The 16,602-nt window shown below is 39.1% G+C and overlaps 1 protein-coding gene across 1 annotated transcript in view; it reads left to right on the forward strand.

Annotated features, from left to right (window-relative positions):
* dntt (deoxynucleotidyltransferase, terminal) overlaps nt 1-16,602 on the forward strand; it is a 94,135-nt gene that overhangs the window by 12,509 nt on the left and 65,024 nt on the right. The window contains exon 4 of the mRNA XM_042502674.2: nt 13,695-13,865. Within this exon, the coding sequence (XP_042358608.2) occupies nt 13,695-13,865 (171 nt within the window). The remainder of the gene's footprint in view (nt 1-13,694; nt 13,866-16,602) is intronic.

Consider the following 16,602-nt stretch of genomic DNA (forward strand, 5'->3'; position numbering starts at 1 on the left):
AGCCACATCAAAGAAGACTTTCTGATTAGTGAGAAAGGTTGTTCTTGATGTGGTCTTGAGAAAGCCACAGGTAAAACACTCCACTGAGGAAGATAAAAAGAAATTACTTGAAATATTTAAGTCAGAAGGAGAAAATGTGTTGCTTTGACCTTTGACTGCAAACCAAGTCTCCTTTTAGAAATAAGCGAGCCAGGAGTTGAGCAACTGTACTGCCGTGCTAATGAGGGGCAGGCTATTGATCCACAGTCGTAAAGAAATCCCTTATGTTGATTGCACAGCACACTAATGATCTAGTCCCTGTGAATACATGTCAAATGAAAAAGAGTTTGAGAGGGCTGAGGTATGTGTTGATATGTTTGGATACACAGAGGCAGTTTGCTAGCATATAACATAGCCTGTGAGGCACTTTTTCTCTTTTATAAGGCCACCCTATCATTTTTTCTCCATTTAAGGGCACCCATTAGTGCACTGCATCTCATATATTGACTGAAAGGGCACTTTTTTTTTAACATGGGTGCCCAATTCAAATATTTCAGACAAATGACCTAAAAAAATTACTAACAAAAGGTATTTTTGTAATTTTGCTGGGGATTAAGTTTGGAAAATTGGAAGAATTCAGATTTTAAGCTACAGTTAGTAACTTTTGTATTAAAAACTTCAACATTTTACATATTTGCTGGAAATGTCACTATATTCACTAAGGAAAGGCAAGGCCATTTTATTTATGAAGCACATTTCATACACAGAGGCAGGTTCAAGGTTCTGTACAGAGAAATTAAAAGAACAAAATACAAAAGAACAATTCAATTTAAAGTGAAAACAATACAATTAAAAGAGAGATATAAAACAGTAAATTTTTCATTTTGAATATAATAACTGCAATGGTTGAGGTGCTCAGTAGCTTGGTGGAGCGGACACCCCATGAACAAAGGTTGTGTCCTTGCTGCAGCAGCCCAGGGTTTCGATTCCAGCCCACGACCCTGTGCTGCATATCATCCTCTCTCCATCCCCACCTTTCACACCACACTTAGAAAATAAAAAAATAATTAAAAGAAAAAAACATACTGGGGCATTCCTAAGACCATCCAGCAATTGGTTACATCTTTGTAGTTCATAAATGACTAAAAGGCACTTCTCCCAGTTTAGATTTTGCCCTAGGCACTACCAGCAGCCCACATCGGTTGACTGTATCTAACATGGTAGTTGGCTCACAAACTTCCTCATTTTACAGCTAAACAGCACACTAAAATATTTCTCTGAAAACATTTAAGGTGAGAAAAAGGCAATACAATACCAGAATCTTGATTCATATTTGATAGGAATCACAATCAGAATTCCGGTTTTATTGCCAGGTACATTTACATATACAAGGAATTTGACTTGTTTTGGTGCAAAACAATGAACGTAAAGTTTTACCAGCTGTGTTAGAGACCCCTTCGACTGATTGGTTATTTTTGGTGCAGTGTGGTTTATTCTAGCGATTTACATTTGAAGCAGTAGGAAAAGAAGGCACATGATTTTTTTTTTTACAGACTCTGTCTTATGTACTTCTTTCAAAATATAACAGTTTATTATTATTTAGTTATTATTCCTAAAAGTCACCAGCTATAGCTTTAACAGTGCAGGAAAACTTGAATTTGCAGACATTAATTGGTTGGTGTCCTCACTGTCAAGTCATGTATGTCACAGTGTTGGAAAGAGCCAGGTATTGATTACTGCTGCTCCTTCATGAACACTGTCAATAACATGCTTAAGGAGTTCATTTTAATTTATTAGCAAATTAGATATCAGTGACGAGCAGTGTCAGAGGAGAGGTATGTTGGTGACAGACACAGGTGAGAACTTTTCACTGTACGAACGTTATTGTGACAGAAAGGATGTTTATATGCAGAAAAGGACAAAAGCACATTGTTAAATCCCCTCACTTTGATGGACACAGTCATATTCAGTTAATTTTTGAGCTGCCATGTGGCTGCATTATTCTCTGACTCCTTTCAGGCTGCTCATCCGGCTCCAACACACAGTGGCAGACTAGTGTATGGCCAAGCAATATGGTGTTGCTACATGCACTGATGTCTGATGTGTCATGGCTAGCCAGTGCCACTGTCACCTAGCAACTGCTACTATATGAGTTCGTCTTCAAGTATTTTTTTTTCCTATTATTTATTTGTCTATCTTTATATTGTTTTATAAACATTTGCACTTCACTTAAAATCTAGGCCCTGATATGGACTTCTTTTTTACAATTATTTGATATTTATGTAACTTGAGAAGCTTTGCACAATACATAACATGTATACCAACAGACTGAACTGAAAACAGCATGATTTTAGATGCAGATTTCTGTAGCTAAAGCATCTGCCTGTAGAATTTGAAACTGCAGGACTTTGGTGACCCTGTGAGCCCCATTATGTCACTTTTGCAGACTGCAGAGTGAATACAAATCTGCATAACTTCCACAACCTTAAACTGTCTGGGAAAAGCATTTGTTAGAAGGACAATTATTTCTTTGACGGTGAGAGATGTATTCATCAGGAGCAAAAACAGGTCAGTCAGTCAAATTGAAAACTTTCTGCTCAATTAAACGAAGCTCTCCTGGCTCGTTCAGCATTGCATTATAAATGTATGTCTTTACATTACAATGCATTTAATATTCTCAGTACTATCAAAGCAGCGCCACCACAAAAACAGTCGGAGCTAGCAAGAGAAGCAGCTGCTCTATTTTGTGATTTTTGAGTTCTTTTTTTTTGAAAATAAGAAAACATCATTCAAAATCACATTGACATTTGAAATAATGCAAATTGCTAAAACTCCAGCAACTCTGGAATATGACCTTTCTCAACATTTGGTGGTGCAGACTATTAAGCTTGTAAATACAAGAATGGTTATTTGTTCTTAAAAGCAACAATGCAATATTGTTGTTTATTTAACATTTTAAAAAAAACAATTTTTCTTTGTTTTTTTGAGTGAGCAGGTTAGCTGATGTATTTTTAGAAAAGCTAGATATGGCACCACTACTGAAGCCACTGTGGCCACTTCTGGTGTTGTACCAAAATAATCCCTCAGTGCCATACACACTGTTGCTAATTTATCATTATAATTTGAATTTCTAAATCATGAAGGTTTAATATTTGTAAAACTTTCATAGAGTGGACTTGCGTTCCCTATCAATGTGGTTACCAGCAGAGTTATTACCTGACGCTATCCTTTAGTTTCATGCACATGTGACTTGTTCTGTGTTCTCAAGTGACATCACCTGTGCGTGTTGCATATGGACGCACCTGGTGCCATCTGTCCGTCTGCCAGCATACAATAACAACACCACCAGTTCTGTCCATGTGTGCTCTCATCTGACGCCATCCAGCTGCATTTTAGTTGGACGACCAAGGTGGCTTTCGGCTCCATGTTCGCATTCCAAAAGCACTGAGAGTGGTACTGTTTCACAAGTTTGGAGTGAGAACGGGCTGACGCATCAAAAGTTTTGGTAGTGCCTTGGCAAAAAAGTTCTACCATAATTATTGTGAGGTAAATGTGTGTTCAGTGTCTTTAAATATGACCACAATTTGTATTCATTGTTTTATCAGTTCACTGTATTTTGTACAAAGTAGAAAAGACTCTGGAGCAGCATTTTACATGAATTTTAATTCTAATGCAAGAAAGCAAATATGTGTCCTTCAAAAAATTGTCAAACTAGTCCTTTGTTTACTGCAACAGATAGACACAAACTCCCAAGCTCAGTGGGACTGCATTATATCTGGATTTGTATGAGTATTTGTATAAACAAGCATCATTTAAAAATGAAACCATTACTTGTGTTGGTAGGAGGACAAAAAAAATCAAACATAAATCCATTTTCACCCCTACCAAAAACTTTTAAATTTGACCAACCAAAGCAATTACCTTGACAGTGATATAATATATTGAGACAAAGAGTCAGAGGCTTTAAATGATGTGTTTTCATGTGTATAGGTGCACCGCTGTGTTTTTGAGCCCATCTTAGTGTATGCTGTTTGTGCATCGAAGTGTGTGTAGATAGATCCACGGACAGACAGAGGAAGCGTCAGAGGAAACAACCCGCGATGATTTTCAGCAGGGAGGGGAGGAGAGGAGCATCCGGGGGCCAGCAGGGTGTGCTGGTGAAGAGGGGGAGGAAGTAGGTGGTGCAGGGAGGTGTCAGGATCAGGAAGAGAGGATGAGCATCATCTCGGCAACAGCACCCCAGTGAGGTGTCAATCACACACTGGCAGCAAGCAGCCCTTCATTCCACAGCCATGCACTATTGATTTATTCATCCCTGCTCCCTCTTCATCCCTCACCATCTCTGCCTCACACTTGTACCACTTCCTCCTGCCCTTTTGTTATGTCTAACACCCCCCAGTCTATCCATCCTCACTGTGCTCTCTCTCACTTTTGTTTGTCTCTTGCTGTGACTGGGAAATCTACACCGTCTACACACACACAAGCCAAGCCTCTCTCTTTTTTTAAAAAAAATCTGCTTAGCCATGATTCCTCTGCTGTCATAATTTCACCATAAGCCTGACGCTTGCTGACACAAAAATTGACATTTGTGTCTCGGCTGATTGACGTGCAGCATCGGATGCCTTTTCTCTGATGGCACATAGACACACAAACCGACATATACAAACACACACATTCTGACAAACTAACGAGGGGAGGGAAAGTTAAAAAAAAAAAAAGAGAGAGAGAGAGAAAGGGGAACAGAGAGAAATGGCTAAACATCCTGAATTTGTTTCCCTTCAGCAAAAGGCCTCCGATGTATTGATAGGAACAACACCACGGATGAGGAGATGGGCAGAGGGGGTATGGGAGCACTGAACCTTAAATACATCAAATTGATTCCCTCCGTTCCCCAGTAGAGTTAACATCCTCGACTTAAAGAGCTAACAAACAAAAAGAAGCAAGGATCAGAAAGCAGTGATTGTTCAGAACTTGTGTTTTGAAAAGATGAATAAAGGTTTTCATACTTTTGGATTTCATATTAAAACATCTTCAACTTTCCTTTAAAGCCAGGCATAAAAACAAATGTTAAAGAAGTTAGTTTCCCTCATCTGAGGTAAAACTTAATAAATATTTTACTGCTAGAGAGATGCCCTTTTAATTAAACTATGTCTATGCAGTAGAAAGACACAAATACTTTTAAAATTGGTACCGCATGATCAGAAAAAAACAGAGAAAAGGGACACTTTTGCTCAGAGGTAGAAAACCTACAACTACCAGAATGCACTGTGCTGCACCAGACCAATAAACGCTCCTACTGGTGGGTGATGTAATGCAAATGTGTACATGTTAAACAATGGCGGCCAGAATGAAATGATCTTGTATTACATTAAAAAGGTAAACCAAAATATTTCTGGAAACATTTGAGGATGGAAATTTGCAACTCAGTCACAAAATCTTTGGTTTATATTTGATCAGTCCTACTTAGTTTTACTCTTTGATATCAGCTGTTTTTTCCATTTTTTTCTGACCCCTTTTCACTGTGCAGAAAGCAGTATGGCAGCTTCCATTCACAAAATCTTGCTATAACAGCTACGCAGGGCACTCAAATATGTTTCTAAGAACATTTTAGGGGAGGAAATAATCAGTGCAGTAACATAATCTTAATTTATATTCAATCAGCACTGTTTAGTTTAGTTTTTTTTGTTTAGTTTTACTGTTTCTGGTGAGATGGAGGGAGGTTTACCACAGTTCATGTATACATACACATTGTTTTGATACAAAGCCGGTTGAAAAATCGGCAAAGCATTGAGAATTGAGAATTAATGTCCACCAGTTAGTCATTAGATATGGAATAGATAATATCCATCTCCCAGCTGTTAATCGTGTTAAAACTCTTCTCAGTGGGTTCTCTGACCTCCTTTTATAGTTTCTTTTTGTGCATGCAGCGAGGCGGGCTGCTGGGTTAGACATGACTCGCAGGCATGTCCGTGATATCCGGTGGCGGGGGGTAAATCGGTGTGCTATATCAATGTCCCCCGCGCACTAAGTCCCCCTACCAACCACAACTCCTCATTAATTAGATGAACACATATTCAGGGTGGCTTTTTGAGCCTGCAGCGCTGACTCCATGCAGCTGCTAAGACAACATGACAGTTGACAGAGGAGCCGCAGAGAGTGAGTGTCTGTTTGTATAATATTAAAATCCAGTTTTCTTCAGGTGAGATTATTATAATTGGGTGATCTGCTTGAGTGCGATTTTGCAACAAGAAGCAATACTGCAATCATGTCACTCCACGAGCATCAAGAAGTATCATTTTGGGAAATTCACTTGTTTGCTTCCAAAAGACAAATCTGATATAAATCTTTTTTTTTTGGCCAATGTTGCCACTTTTTTGGACTGGTCCACAAGCTAGTGTCACCCTGGTTCCTTTAAAAAAGCCTATGGAATTATTCCACTGTATTTTGGATTAATGTGGAAAACAAAAGATTGTGATACTTACATTTTTTGCTCTCAAAATACTCATGCGGTTGTCAGCAGAAATAGACTGCCGTTTTGATAATTATATTGACTATATACCACCTTTTATTACAGTGTCAATGTTGTCATCTTTTGCAGAGATGAGGACATACAAATTTATCTCTTTTACCTAACCGTCCTGCTTCTGTTTCAAAATAAAAGTCCTCTGACAACACCTTGGTTGACAGAATCCCTTCAGTTGTTGACACAAGGCATTTCATGCTCGATTTTATAAAAGAGTGGAATTTATGGTTATAAATATGTAAATACAGAATTTACAGCAGCAGGCAGCCCAGCAGCAGCATCACGGCAACAACACGTGAAGCACGCTGCAATTTGGAGTTGCTGTCATGTGTTGCTCATGCATGCATGTTTCTAGCATCAGTATAGTTGATGATCCTGAAGAAGGCCTGAGGGCCAAAACTTTGTCATCTAAATAAAAAAAAATGCATATGCAACACTTATTTTCCAAAATAAAGCCCTTTCTTTCATCCTCTGCTAAGAGGGTAAGGAGCTCTTGGACCTCATTGTTTTCCCAATTTGCGGACATTTTTTGCTGCTGTTCTTCGTCTGTAAGTTAGTTGCTATCAGCTGCAGGATGCTTTTTAAATCTCCCACACTGCGTTGCAGGCAGTGTTAATGGGGCTAATGACTAGTTAATAACCACAGTGCCCCCAGCTGCATATCTGTTGTAGATGCACTGCCACCACTGCTTTTATACTGATTCTCCTTCCCTTGTGCTGGGCTCATTCTTACATTGCTTTATGTTGTACAGTGGTTTGTCAGTTTTTGGTAATCTATAGTTTACCCTGTGCTTATTGTTAGTGAGGTGACAGGAACCCCAAACCAGTATGGCCAAAACACATCTAGACAAACTGCTTGCAACACTCTCTGCACACTAAACACTTACACAAGCGTGCCCTATCACCTATCCAATTACAAGCTTGCCTCTCCTATTTGTTGCATGCTGTGAAGAGAGCGCGGCTGTATGTGTGTGTTTGTGTGTGTGTGTGTGTGTGTGTGTGTGTGTGTGTGTGTGTGTGTGTACAGATGTTAAGGGTCACTCTGTTTCCATGTGCTGTAGTAAACGGGTCAGTGCGTCTCCTGGGTGAGCCGGACTAAAGTCTGCTGCTCACTGACCTGAGGCTGCATGTCTGCACAGGACTGCGGGTGGTGCAGTGACCTCAGATGGCGGCTTGGCTACGGGAGAGGAAACGAAGGCATAAATATGTCTGAGTCTGTCCTGAGCTCTGGCCACACTAGGCTGCATCAAGCCCAGGTCCTGAATTTAGAATTGCTCAGCTTTGGTCCAATCAGAAGCTCTCAGTATTTTTCCTTTAGGCAATGCACACGAGCAAACTGTTTTTATCAGCTGTGTGGTATTTCACTGATACATATTTCTATTATTGTATTCTGCTTAAACATAACTGATTCAGGCATTCCATAAAGGGCAGAACAGCAGCATGCTAGAATTAGCATAATGTGAACTGCTTACCCAAATGTCACACGTGATTACTGACTAATTCTAAGCTCCTTGTGCTGTCCGAGGATTTAGAGAAGATACTGCACACTCGCTTGTGTTCTGAAAGCTTCACCGAGCAATATTTATGTTATGATGCTGAATGCAATGAATCCCTAAAATATGAAGGGGTCGCTTGTAGTCTTGACCCCCGTGAGAACCAAACATTGTCTGCTTTGGGCCACATAGTGACACAGAACATCAGCAGCACCTGCAATCTTCCACTGGTGTCACTGATCAGCTGAAACACATCACTGTTTGTACTCTGAGGCCTTTTGACAATTCTCACAGTCTAATACGCCGTCTTGTAGTTACACTTGTAAATGAGGTAAAGTACAAACTGTTCTGTGGTCAGTGTAGTTGTATTGGTTGGTATTTATTTATTTATTTCTTAGGATACACCTCAGATAGATGACCTGAAAAACATGACAATAGTATGAAAAGCACAGGTGAAAAGATTTTTTCAAAAGATGACTAAATTCCATTTAATAGCTTCAGGTTGAAGTTCCTGGTTTTGTGCACACACAGTCAAGTCTTACTGTGATACTTGAATAGAATGCAGCCATTGTTAATGCTATTTCTACTTTAACAAGTCAAAATGTCTACAGAAAAATTCAATAGGTACGCTTGTTTTTTTGGCAAATAGATTGATAGCAAACATGCATTTTGGAGCAGATACGTTTATGCCTATATTTCTCAACAACGCCATGGTGTATGAGTTGTTAGGTTTAAGGACAAAATCCATATGGTTATGGTTAGGAAAAAAAATCATATTTATGCTTAAAACACACAGGTTTGGTGATTTAAATGCTGCTGTCAAACACAGTTGGTAAATACAGTTGGTAAACACAGCTGGTAAAGGCTGCTGGTGAAAGCTCCTTGATACGTCTGTAAAAAACACCTGGTCTGGTTTGTTGTCAAAGATGCAGCTGGGAAGCGCTGCAATGTGACCCAATTTCAGAAAAAACACACCCAGATTCAGTGTCACAAATGCCGCTGGTAAACACCGTGATGTGTTGATTAAAAACACCCTGGTTTGTTGCCAACCATGCAGCTGGAAAATGCTGCGATGTGACATTAAAATATCTAGGTTCGTTAGAATACACCAGGGTTTAGTGCCACATACGCTGCCAGGAAGCACGGCACCCCAATCACCCGTGAGAAAGCCACCAAGGGTCGCCAAAAAAAAACACTGTTGTTGTTTGTTGGCTGTGAACAGCAGTCTGCAGCTTGGCAGCCGTTTTACCTAGGTGTCATGCCATCCACCATCCCCTCCACCCACCAATAACAAAGTCTGCTCTTATACTATGTCACTGTGTCACTATGTGACTATTTATATATTTTAGTCTGGTAGTCTAGTTTAGTCTGGTTTACAGTTTCATTACTTTCTTTATCATTTTATTATTTTTACATATTTATTCATTTTACTTTCTGTCTTAGTTATATTTTACAAATTACTCATCTACTTATTTATTTATTTCTTTTTATTGCTATCATTATGTTATTTATTAATCCTTTTATCTGCTTCCTTATTTATTTGCTTTTTCATCTTTTATCAATTGGTTTTATCCTGCCTCTGGTGTTTCCTCACTTATGGTAGCGTTTCCTCAGTTTCTGGTTTTAATGTTTTTATTTTCATGCTTGTGCATGTGTGTGTGTATGTCTGTGTGTGTGTGTGTGTGTATGTCTGTGTGTGTGTGTCTGTGTGTTTTGGGCGGTGGGGGTTGTTTTTTTTGTATGAAGCACTTTGTGTTACAGTTCATCTGTATGAAAAGTGCTATACAAATAAAGTCTGATTGATTGATTGACTGTAACATATCTGTGGTTTGCAGAAATTTACAATGTGAATATTTTCCTCTGGCAGCTGCTGCTGTTAAAACAGACTTTTGTACAACACCTGACTAATATGAAAAGGTGGTCAGATAAGGTAAATGGCTGAAAGTGAATCAAACATTATAACAAAAAGAACTGTCTATTTTCTCAGAAGTTGGTGAACAAAACCAGGAATAAAACACAATGGACTATTAACATGTCAGTCAGAATCTCGTCAGAATAACGCTGGAATTGATTCATGTGGCTTTTTTCACGATATTTAGAAAAACCATTATCATGTGCAAAAAGACAACTTATTTATGAATAGACTTTGCAGCAGTGTTTCAGTCATTGTCTAATATTATTGTTATATAAAAACAGACTTACAATAACAGACAATATTTCACAGTAATACACAGAATTCAATATAAGAAGGTAGAAGGATGGTAGAGGATTTTGGGTGAGCAGAATAGCTTTTCTAAAAGAATTAATAACAAGATGACAATTTTTTATTTGAAGCTATTAATAAAATATATGTGTTAGAAAACAGTTTTTATTATAGGTGTTGAGTGTAATAACTCACCAAATTAAAACTGTGTGGTGAGATAGCACATCAAAAATTAAAGAAAAAACAAAGCATGACAATTATCACATTTGGCTCATACAAAGAAGCACATAACAGAAAATAGTTGGGGGATGTTAGTAAGAACAATACCCTGAGGACTTTCATGCAGCGACACATTAGCATTTCCTCTTATGTGCTTCAATAAAGTGAAATATGATGACTGTATCAAGTAACTTCTCCATGAAATTATAGAAGTGCTACACAAATCTCTTGTGAGTACTTAGAAAAAAAGTTTATATATATACTGAAGTTTTATATACTGAATTTGTCGTTAATGGGTGTTTTTTTAGGCTGGTGTCTGAATAGAAAGACCCACATCTAGCACTTTATTTCAGAGGACTCCATCTTCTTGCCTCAATAAAAATGAGCTCCATTTTTCAGGAAAGTGCTGCCTGTTAGAAATAATGGCAGTTCTCAAATTATTACATGCAAAAAGCCCACCTGCATCCCACTGCACCACCTTGCTCGGTCTCAGAGACACTCAGATAGCAGTCTCATTTAAAATGTTTTGTCATAGCCCACATATTACCTGCTTAGCTAATGACTGGCTGTACTGATGATCCAACTCTCATGTGGTGACATGTTTTCCTCCACTTGGTTCCGCAACACCAGCTCATCACTTCAGCGGCAGCACAAATGTTCAGCTGCACGCCAATATTACAAAATGTGATGCTGAAGTGTTTTTTCTCACTTTATTACCCTCAAGTGCAATAACAATCTATTGCTTGAAAACATCTATCTATTAGAATAATCTATTCTTTATATTGGCTAATTCACCCACTAGGATATCTAAAACAAATGACAGAATAACAGAAAAGAAAGAAATAACTCATTATGTTTGGTGAGGATAGCACCATCATGTGGCCATTAATGAAGCCTTTTTTTTCGCTCATTACTCAGAAACTATGTAAAAGTGTGTGTGTGTGTGTGTGTAGTATTTGGTTTTGTTTGGAATATTAGATTTGCTTTCATTTTGACTTTGTTTGCATGTCTAAGCATAGTTAATGTACACATTATATTTTCGGAACATTTTAGCAGTAATAATTCCACACTATTGCATGTTTCCACTTCAAACATCAGGCCTATGTTAGATTGTCATTGTAAGCATGTTAGCATGCTGGTGTTGGCATTTACCTCATAGTATAGTTGTGCCTACAGCCTCATAACCTCTAGCACGACTGTAGACTCTTGTTTAACCTCTCCTTCAGGGCTGTAAATAAACACCATTCACAAGCGAATGCTGGTAAAATTTGCAAGTGGCTGCTATATACACTTCACACACCAGCCAAATATATCAATAGTAAGCTATTGAGTCTGCTAGATTTTGGAATCCACAAGCTAAACATTGCCAGGTGCAGAAAATGTTTTCATATACAAATATTTAATCAAATATTTACCAGATGTCAACAAGCCTGAGAAGAGCCATCCATTCATCTCATATATTATTTTCAGTTATTTCTGTTCATTTTTGATAAACCATACCATTTAGGTCGCTTTATTCTTGTGGTTATGACTTATATGATATAAACTAATCCACTTGGAGCAAGCAATCGTAAAAAAGAAATGTATGTGATTAACTCTAATCACGAGTGTGCACTCACTTAAATACCTAAACATTTAATCCTTTTGCTAAATCCTAGCATTCCTACCATTTAAGTAAGTAGTGAATTCCACATTACATTGCAATATGAACAGTATGAAGATGAAAACTTTTTTAGCAGACTCTTCACACATGCAGTTGTCATGGAACAACATAGGCATTTTTCACAGCAGACATTTTGACTTGTCATCTTGGGAACAGCACAGGTGTAGACAATGCAATTAACACTGCCTGTGTGGTTTTGTGCGTGCTGGCTCACTGTCACACTGTCAGGGCTTAGCTTGACATGCTTGAATTACAACACAGTCCTGTTTTATGCTATTGCCTTCTATGGAAAGGCCTATTACATTCATTTAGTTATATTGTTGGTCACCCAACATATGCTAGTTAAATATTCACTCTCCTTTTAGCTCCATGTGTGACCACTAACTCTGGTAACAAATAGCTAGCTAGCAATTTTTGTTTCTTAAAACGTTCTGAGAATGGTACAAAGCAACCAATGCAATGCTTCAGTAATGTTTTCAGAGGCAAGTTTTCTCTTAGTTCCCAAAATGTTCTTCTGGGCAGCTTTGGCTCAGAGGTAGGGTGGGTCGTCCTCCAATCAAAAGGTCAGCGGTTTGATCCCCAGCTCCTCTAGGCAACATGTCGAAGTATCCTTACGCAAGATACTGAACCCCAAATTGCTCCAGATGCTGCGTCATCGGAGTGTGCATGCATATGAATGGTTACTACCTAGTAGGTGGCACCTTGTATGGTAGCCTCTGCCACCAGTGTGTGAATGTGTGTGTGAATGGGTGAATGTGACATGTCCTGTGAAAGCACTTTGAGTGGTCGAAAAGACTAGAAAAGTGCAATACAAGTACAGTCCATTTTCCATTTACCATTCTTAAAGTCAGGATAACATTCTTGTCTGAATTAGCATCTAACCTTACAGTGACATTATTTGAAATGATAAACATCCTTATAAGATTCTTTGAACATTAGATTCAATTTTTTTCTTTAGAACATTGTTGCAACTTGTAGGTAACGTCAGCCAATGCTGAGGGAATGCTCCCTGCTAGCTGGGTATCTCCCTCTTTCACTGCTAAATGCTCCAAATTTCATCAATTATTACTTGAAAACATTGATGATATCAGTTTAGTTTGGAGGATTAGTCCTCTCTTGTACATTCATTCCTTCCATGATACTAGCGGCAGAATATTTAAGCATTTGTGCCTTTGTAAAGGGAGAGCCCGTGGTTGCCCCCATGAGAACCCTGTTTTAAACAAGTGGAGAATAACAGGTTTCTGTTTGGTGTTCGCCAGCCTCTAATGTCTCTGTGTAGTCATCCAGAAGAAAACCAACATGCAGCACGTCCTACTGTACAGTGACGGTGACAGGGACAGAGAAGGAGTGATAAAGGGGGGAGGAAGGGACCGGAGGGAGTTCCGTTCCCTGTTTGGTTTCCTGTACGGGTCAGTGCATCTCACATGTGAGTGCACACCTGACACATCTGTGTGCGATCTTGCTTTCTTATGGGTTTTCTGTTTTTCTCTTGTTTGAATGCTTTAGAATCATGCAAAAAGTTCGCCATATTATACAATATAATTTCTATCTTGTCTTCTCTCCTAAATTATTCCTCTTCCTCCTTTCACCTGCCCTTGCCCACCTTTACCTGTAGGATGCTTTTGAAGTGCTTGCAGAGAACTATGAATTCAATGAGATCGAGGGTCCATGCTTGGCCTTCAGGAGAGCCGCGTCCGTCCTAAAGAGTCTGCCCTGGGCTGTGAGGTGCTTGGGGGGCACTCAGGATCTGCCTTGCCTGGGGGAACACACCAAAGCAGTCATGGAGGTAAGTCCTACAGTCTGCAAGCAGAGTCCAGCTGACAGCCAATCCATCTGTATTATGTGTTGAAAGTAGTGTTGCCACGAAACAGCATTGTTTTATTTGGGCAGCTATACCAGTTTGATTTTCTGACAACATAGCTTTGGAATGCAAAGTTTTCAGAAGCTGACTCTCAAAATCCCAAACAAGGAGAGTTTTCACATCAGTCAGTGTGTGCAAACAATAAATAATGCAATGTTTACTGTGATGGATTACCTCTCTCACCACACAACTCTTAGGTCCCTCGAACTTGATTTTCACACTGTTGCGAAATGATCTAAAACCAGTAGCTGCGTCAGAGGGTGAAAGTCATGCTAGACACTTTGGAAAATGCTTTTGAATAAAGTCAGCAGTAATGCTGAGTGTATTTGATGTGATTAATGAGCTAAAACACTCAAAACCAGCAGGATGGTGGTTTAATGAAGCAGCAAATCATGACTTTATTGCTGAGTGCAACAATACTGAGAGCTGACCAAGTTCAGTATAACACAGACCATTTTGTAGTGGCAGTTTATGGGACTATAAAAGCCATCTGTATAAATATTTGTAGCAAATGTTACACACAGGTTTTGACTGTCTTAAAGTAGCTTACCATAATTCAGCATATGATGAAGCAACAACCGCTGGGGCTGAAAAATTAAGCTAATAAGCAGGTGCCAAAAACTGCAGTCCCTGGAATGACCACTTGAAGCAGACTCTATATGCGTGTCAGTCCTCATATTAAAATGTTCAACTTTACAGCAGAAATATACATGTTTACAGACTGCTACAAAAAAATGGTTTTGGTCCAAATGGCTTCCACAGCAGCATTATTGGATTTAACTGAAGCTGTGAATGCACCTTGTGTTAGGGTTAGCTCCTCCCTGCCTTTTAAATATGGTCACGTCTAGAGCCAAAAATCCAAGATGATGATGACCAAAAGTTTACAACCAGTTGGTGACGTCACAGTGGCTATGTCCATTAGTTTATACAGTTGATGGATATGATGCATTCATCCCTTCATGAAGGATGCAGCAATACTCAGCTTGGCTTCACAAACATTTTTAATGACCAACAATTGCAGTGAAAAAAAATTCAAAACATATTAAATCCTTGATAAAAACATGTTCCACCTACCCTCCCATGAAAAGAATGAAACTAACAATTCACAGATTCTAATAATTTTTTTTTTTCAGAGTGGCCAAAGCTTGTTTGAGTGTGTCAGAGAGGGGCATGACATTTAATTTATTCATTTATTTATTTATTTATTTGATTTTATATCGTGAATCCAGTTTAACTGCTTTGAATCCCATGCTGACAACAACTTTTTTTTGTTACAAGGGAAAAAAACTGGAGCGAGATTAGTGATAGAATATGCACAGACTGAACACACTACTTACATAAATAAATACAAATCATAGAATATATGATATAAATGTGTAAAGTAGCTCACGTGGAACATGTACAAAAGCATGATATAAAATCTGGAGTACATGCAGACAGTATCATTCAACACAATTATCAACGCTTAAGACACCATAACCCACCGATTTAATACCACTCATCATAAGACTCGTCATGAGCACTTCACATTTTGATGTTATACGAGATAATAAAGGTGGGGAACAAGATCCAAACTTTCCCCCACTTTATGAAGAATTTCATACTTTTTGGAATGTTCCTTCAAATTTTGTGCAGATTGTTTGAGTGTGCTGTCAGGCAGAATGCAGCCGAATCTTTCTTCTTCTAACAATCCCAATCTGCAAAAAAAAAATGCTTTCAGGTGACACCGAAGTGGAATCTCATCTCGCAGAACACATTTGCTGGGAGTTATTGAAGGCTAAAAAAAATTCAGTCTTTCACAAAGATATCAAAAATAGTTTTGAAATTTGAAGTCCTAGACAGACAAAACACACGCTCACACATGAGCACAGACACCGACAGGCATCACACCAGTGTATCTCGTCTTTTGGGGGGTGGGGGGAGTCTTACTGGGTCACTTGGCAATCATCCCCTCACCCACAGTCTTGCTCAGGGCAGAAATCACGGCAAGTTGTCAGGGAAAGTGTCGAGAAGTGTTTGCTCGGAGAGAACGCCAAGTCCCTGTAGGAGAACAAGGTGAGCTGCACAGTCCAACTCCCTGACACATTAAACCTAACAGACACACGGCGGGTTTCAGAGCAAGTTTCAAAATCTGTCAAATCTGTCAGCGCTGAGGCGAATTCATTAAACAAAATAACATAAATGTCTCGGGAGACTAAATTAGACTGCCTGTGAATGACCTCTCCCTGTTGTTGTTCTTACATGATTCAGACGTACACCCAGCGGTGAGGTTTTTTTTTTTCCGCTAGGTTGTCTCTTTGAACAGATCGCGGCTCAAAACAAGAAAATGACACGACACGAAAAACAAAGTGAAACCAAACAGAGTAAAAACAAAATGCTTGATGTGCCTGTGAACATCGGAGTGACACTCTGTCAGCAGCGACTGAACCGCTCGTTGCTGACTGAACAGCCAAAGTGGGGAAAAGATATAAACCTACTGACATGAAAGTCTGGGAGCACTGAGGCAGAGTTAGGGATGAATAGTCAGTATGTGTTTTTTTCGTCGTGCATGTGAAGAAGTGTGTCCTCCCTGGAGCGCAGAGTGTGTTGGAGCATTATCCTTGCGTTTGAGGTTGGCCTTAGCTGGAGGGTTGAAAAGCAGAGGTGGACGGGTGGATGCATC

This window comes from Plectropomus leopardus, chromosome 13 (assembly GCF_026936395.1).
Source record: "Plectropomus leopardus strain MGB_pleo_1.0 chromosome 13, ASM2693639v1, whole genome shotgun sequence".
In the NCBI taxonomy this organism is placed as follows: domain Eukaryota; kingdom Metazoa; phylum Chordata; class Actinopteri; order Perciformes; family Serranidae; genus Plectropomus; species Plectropomus leopardus.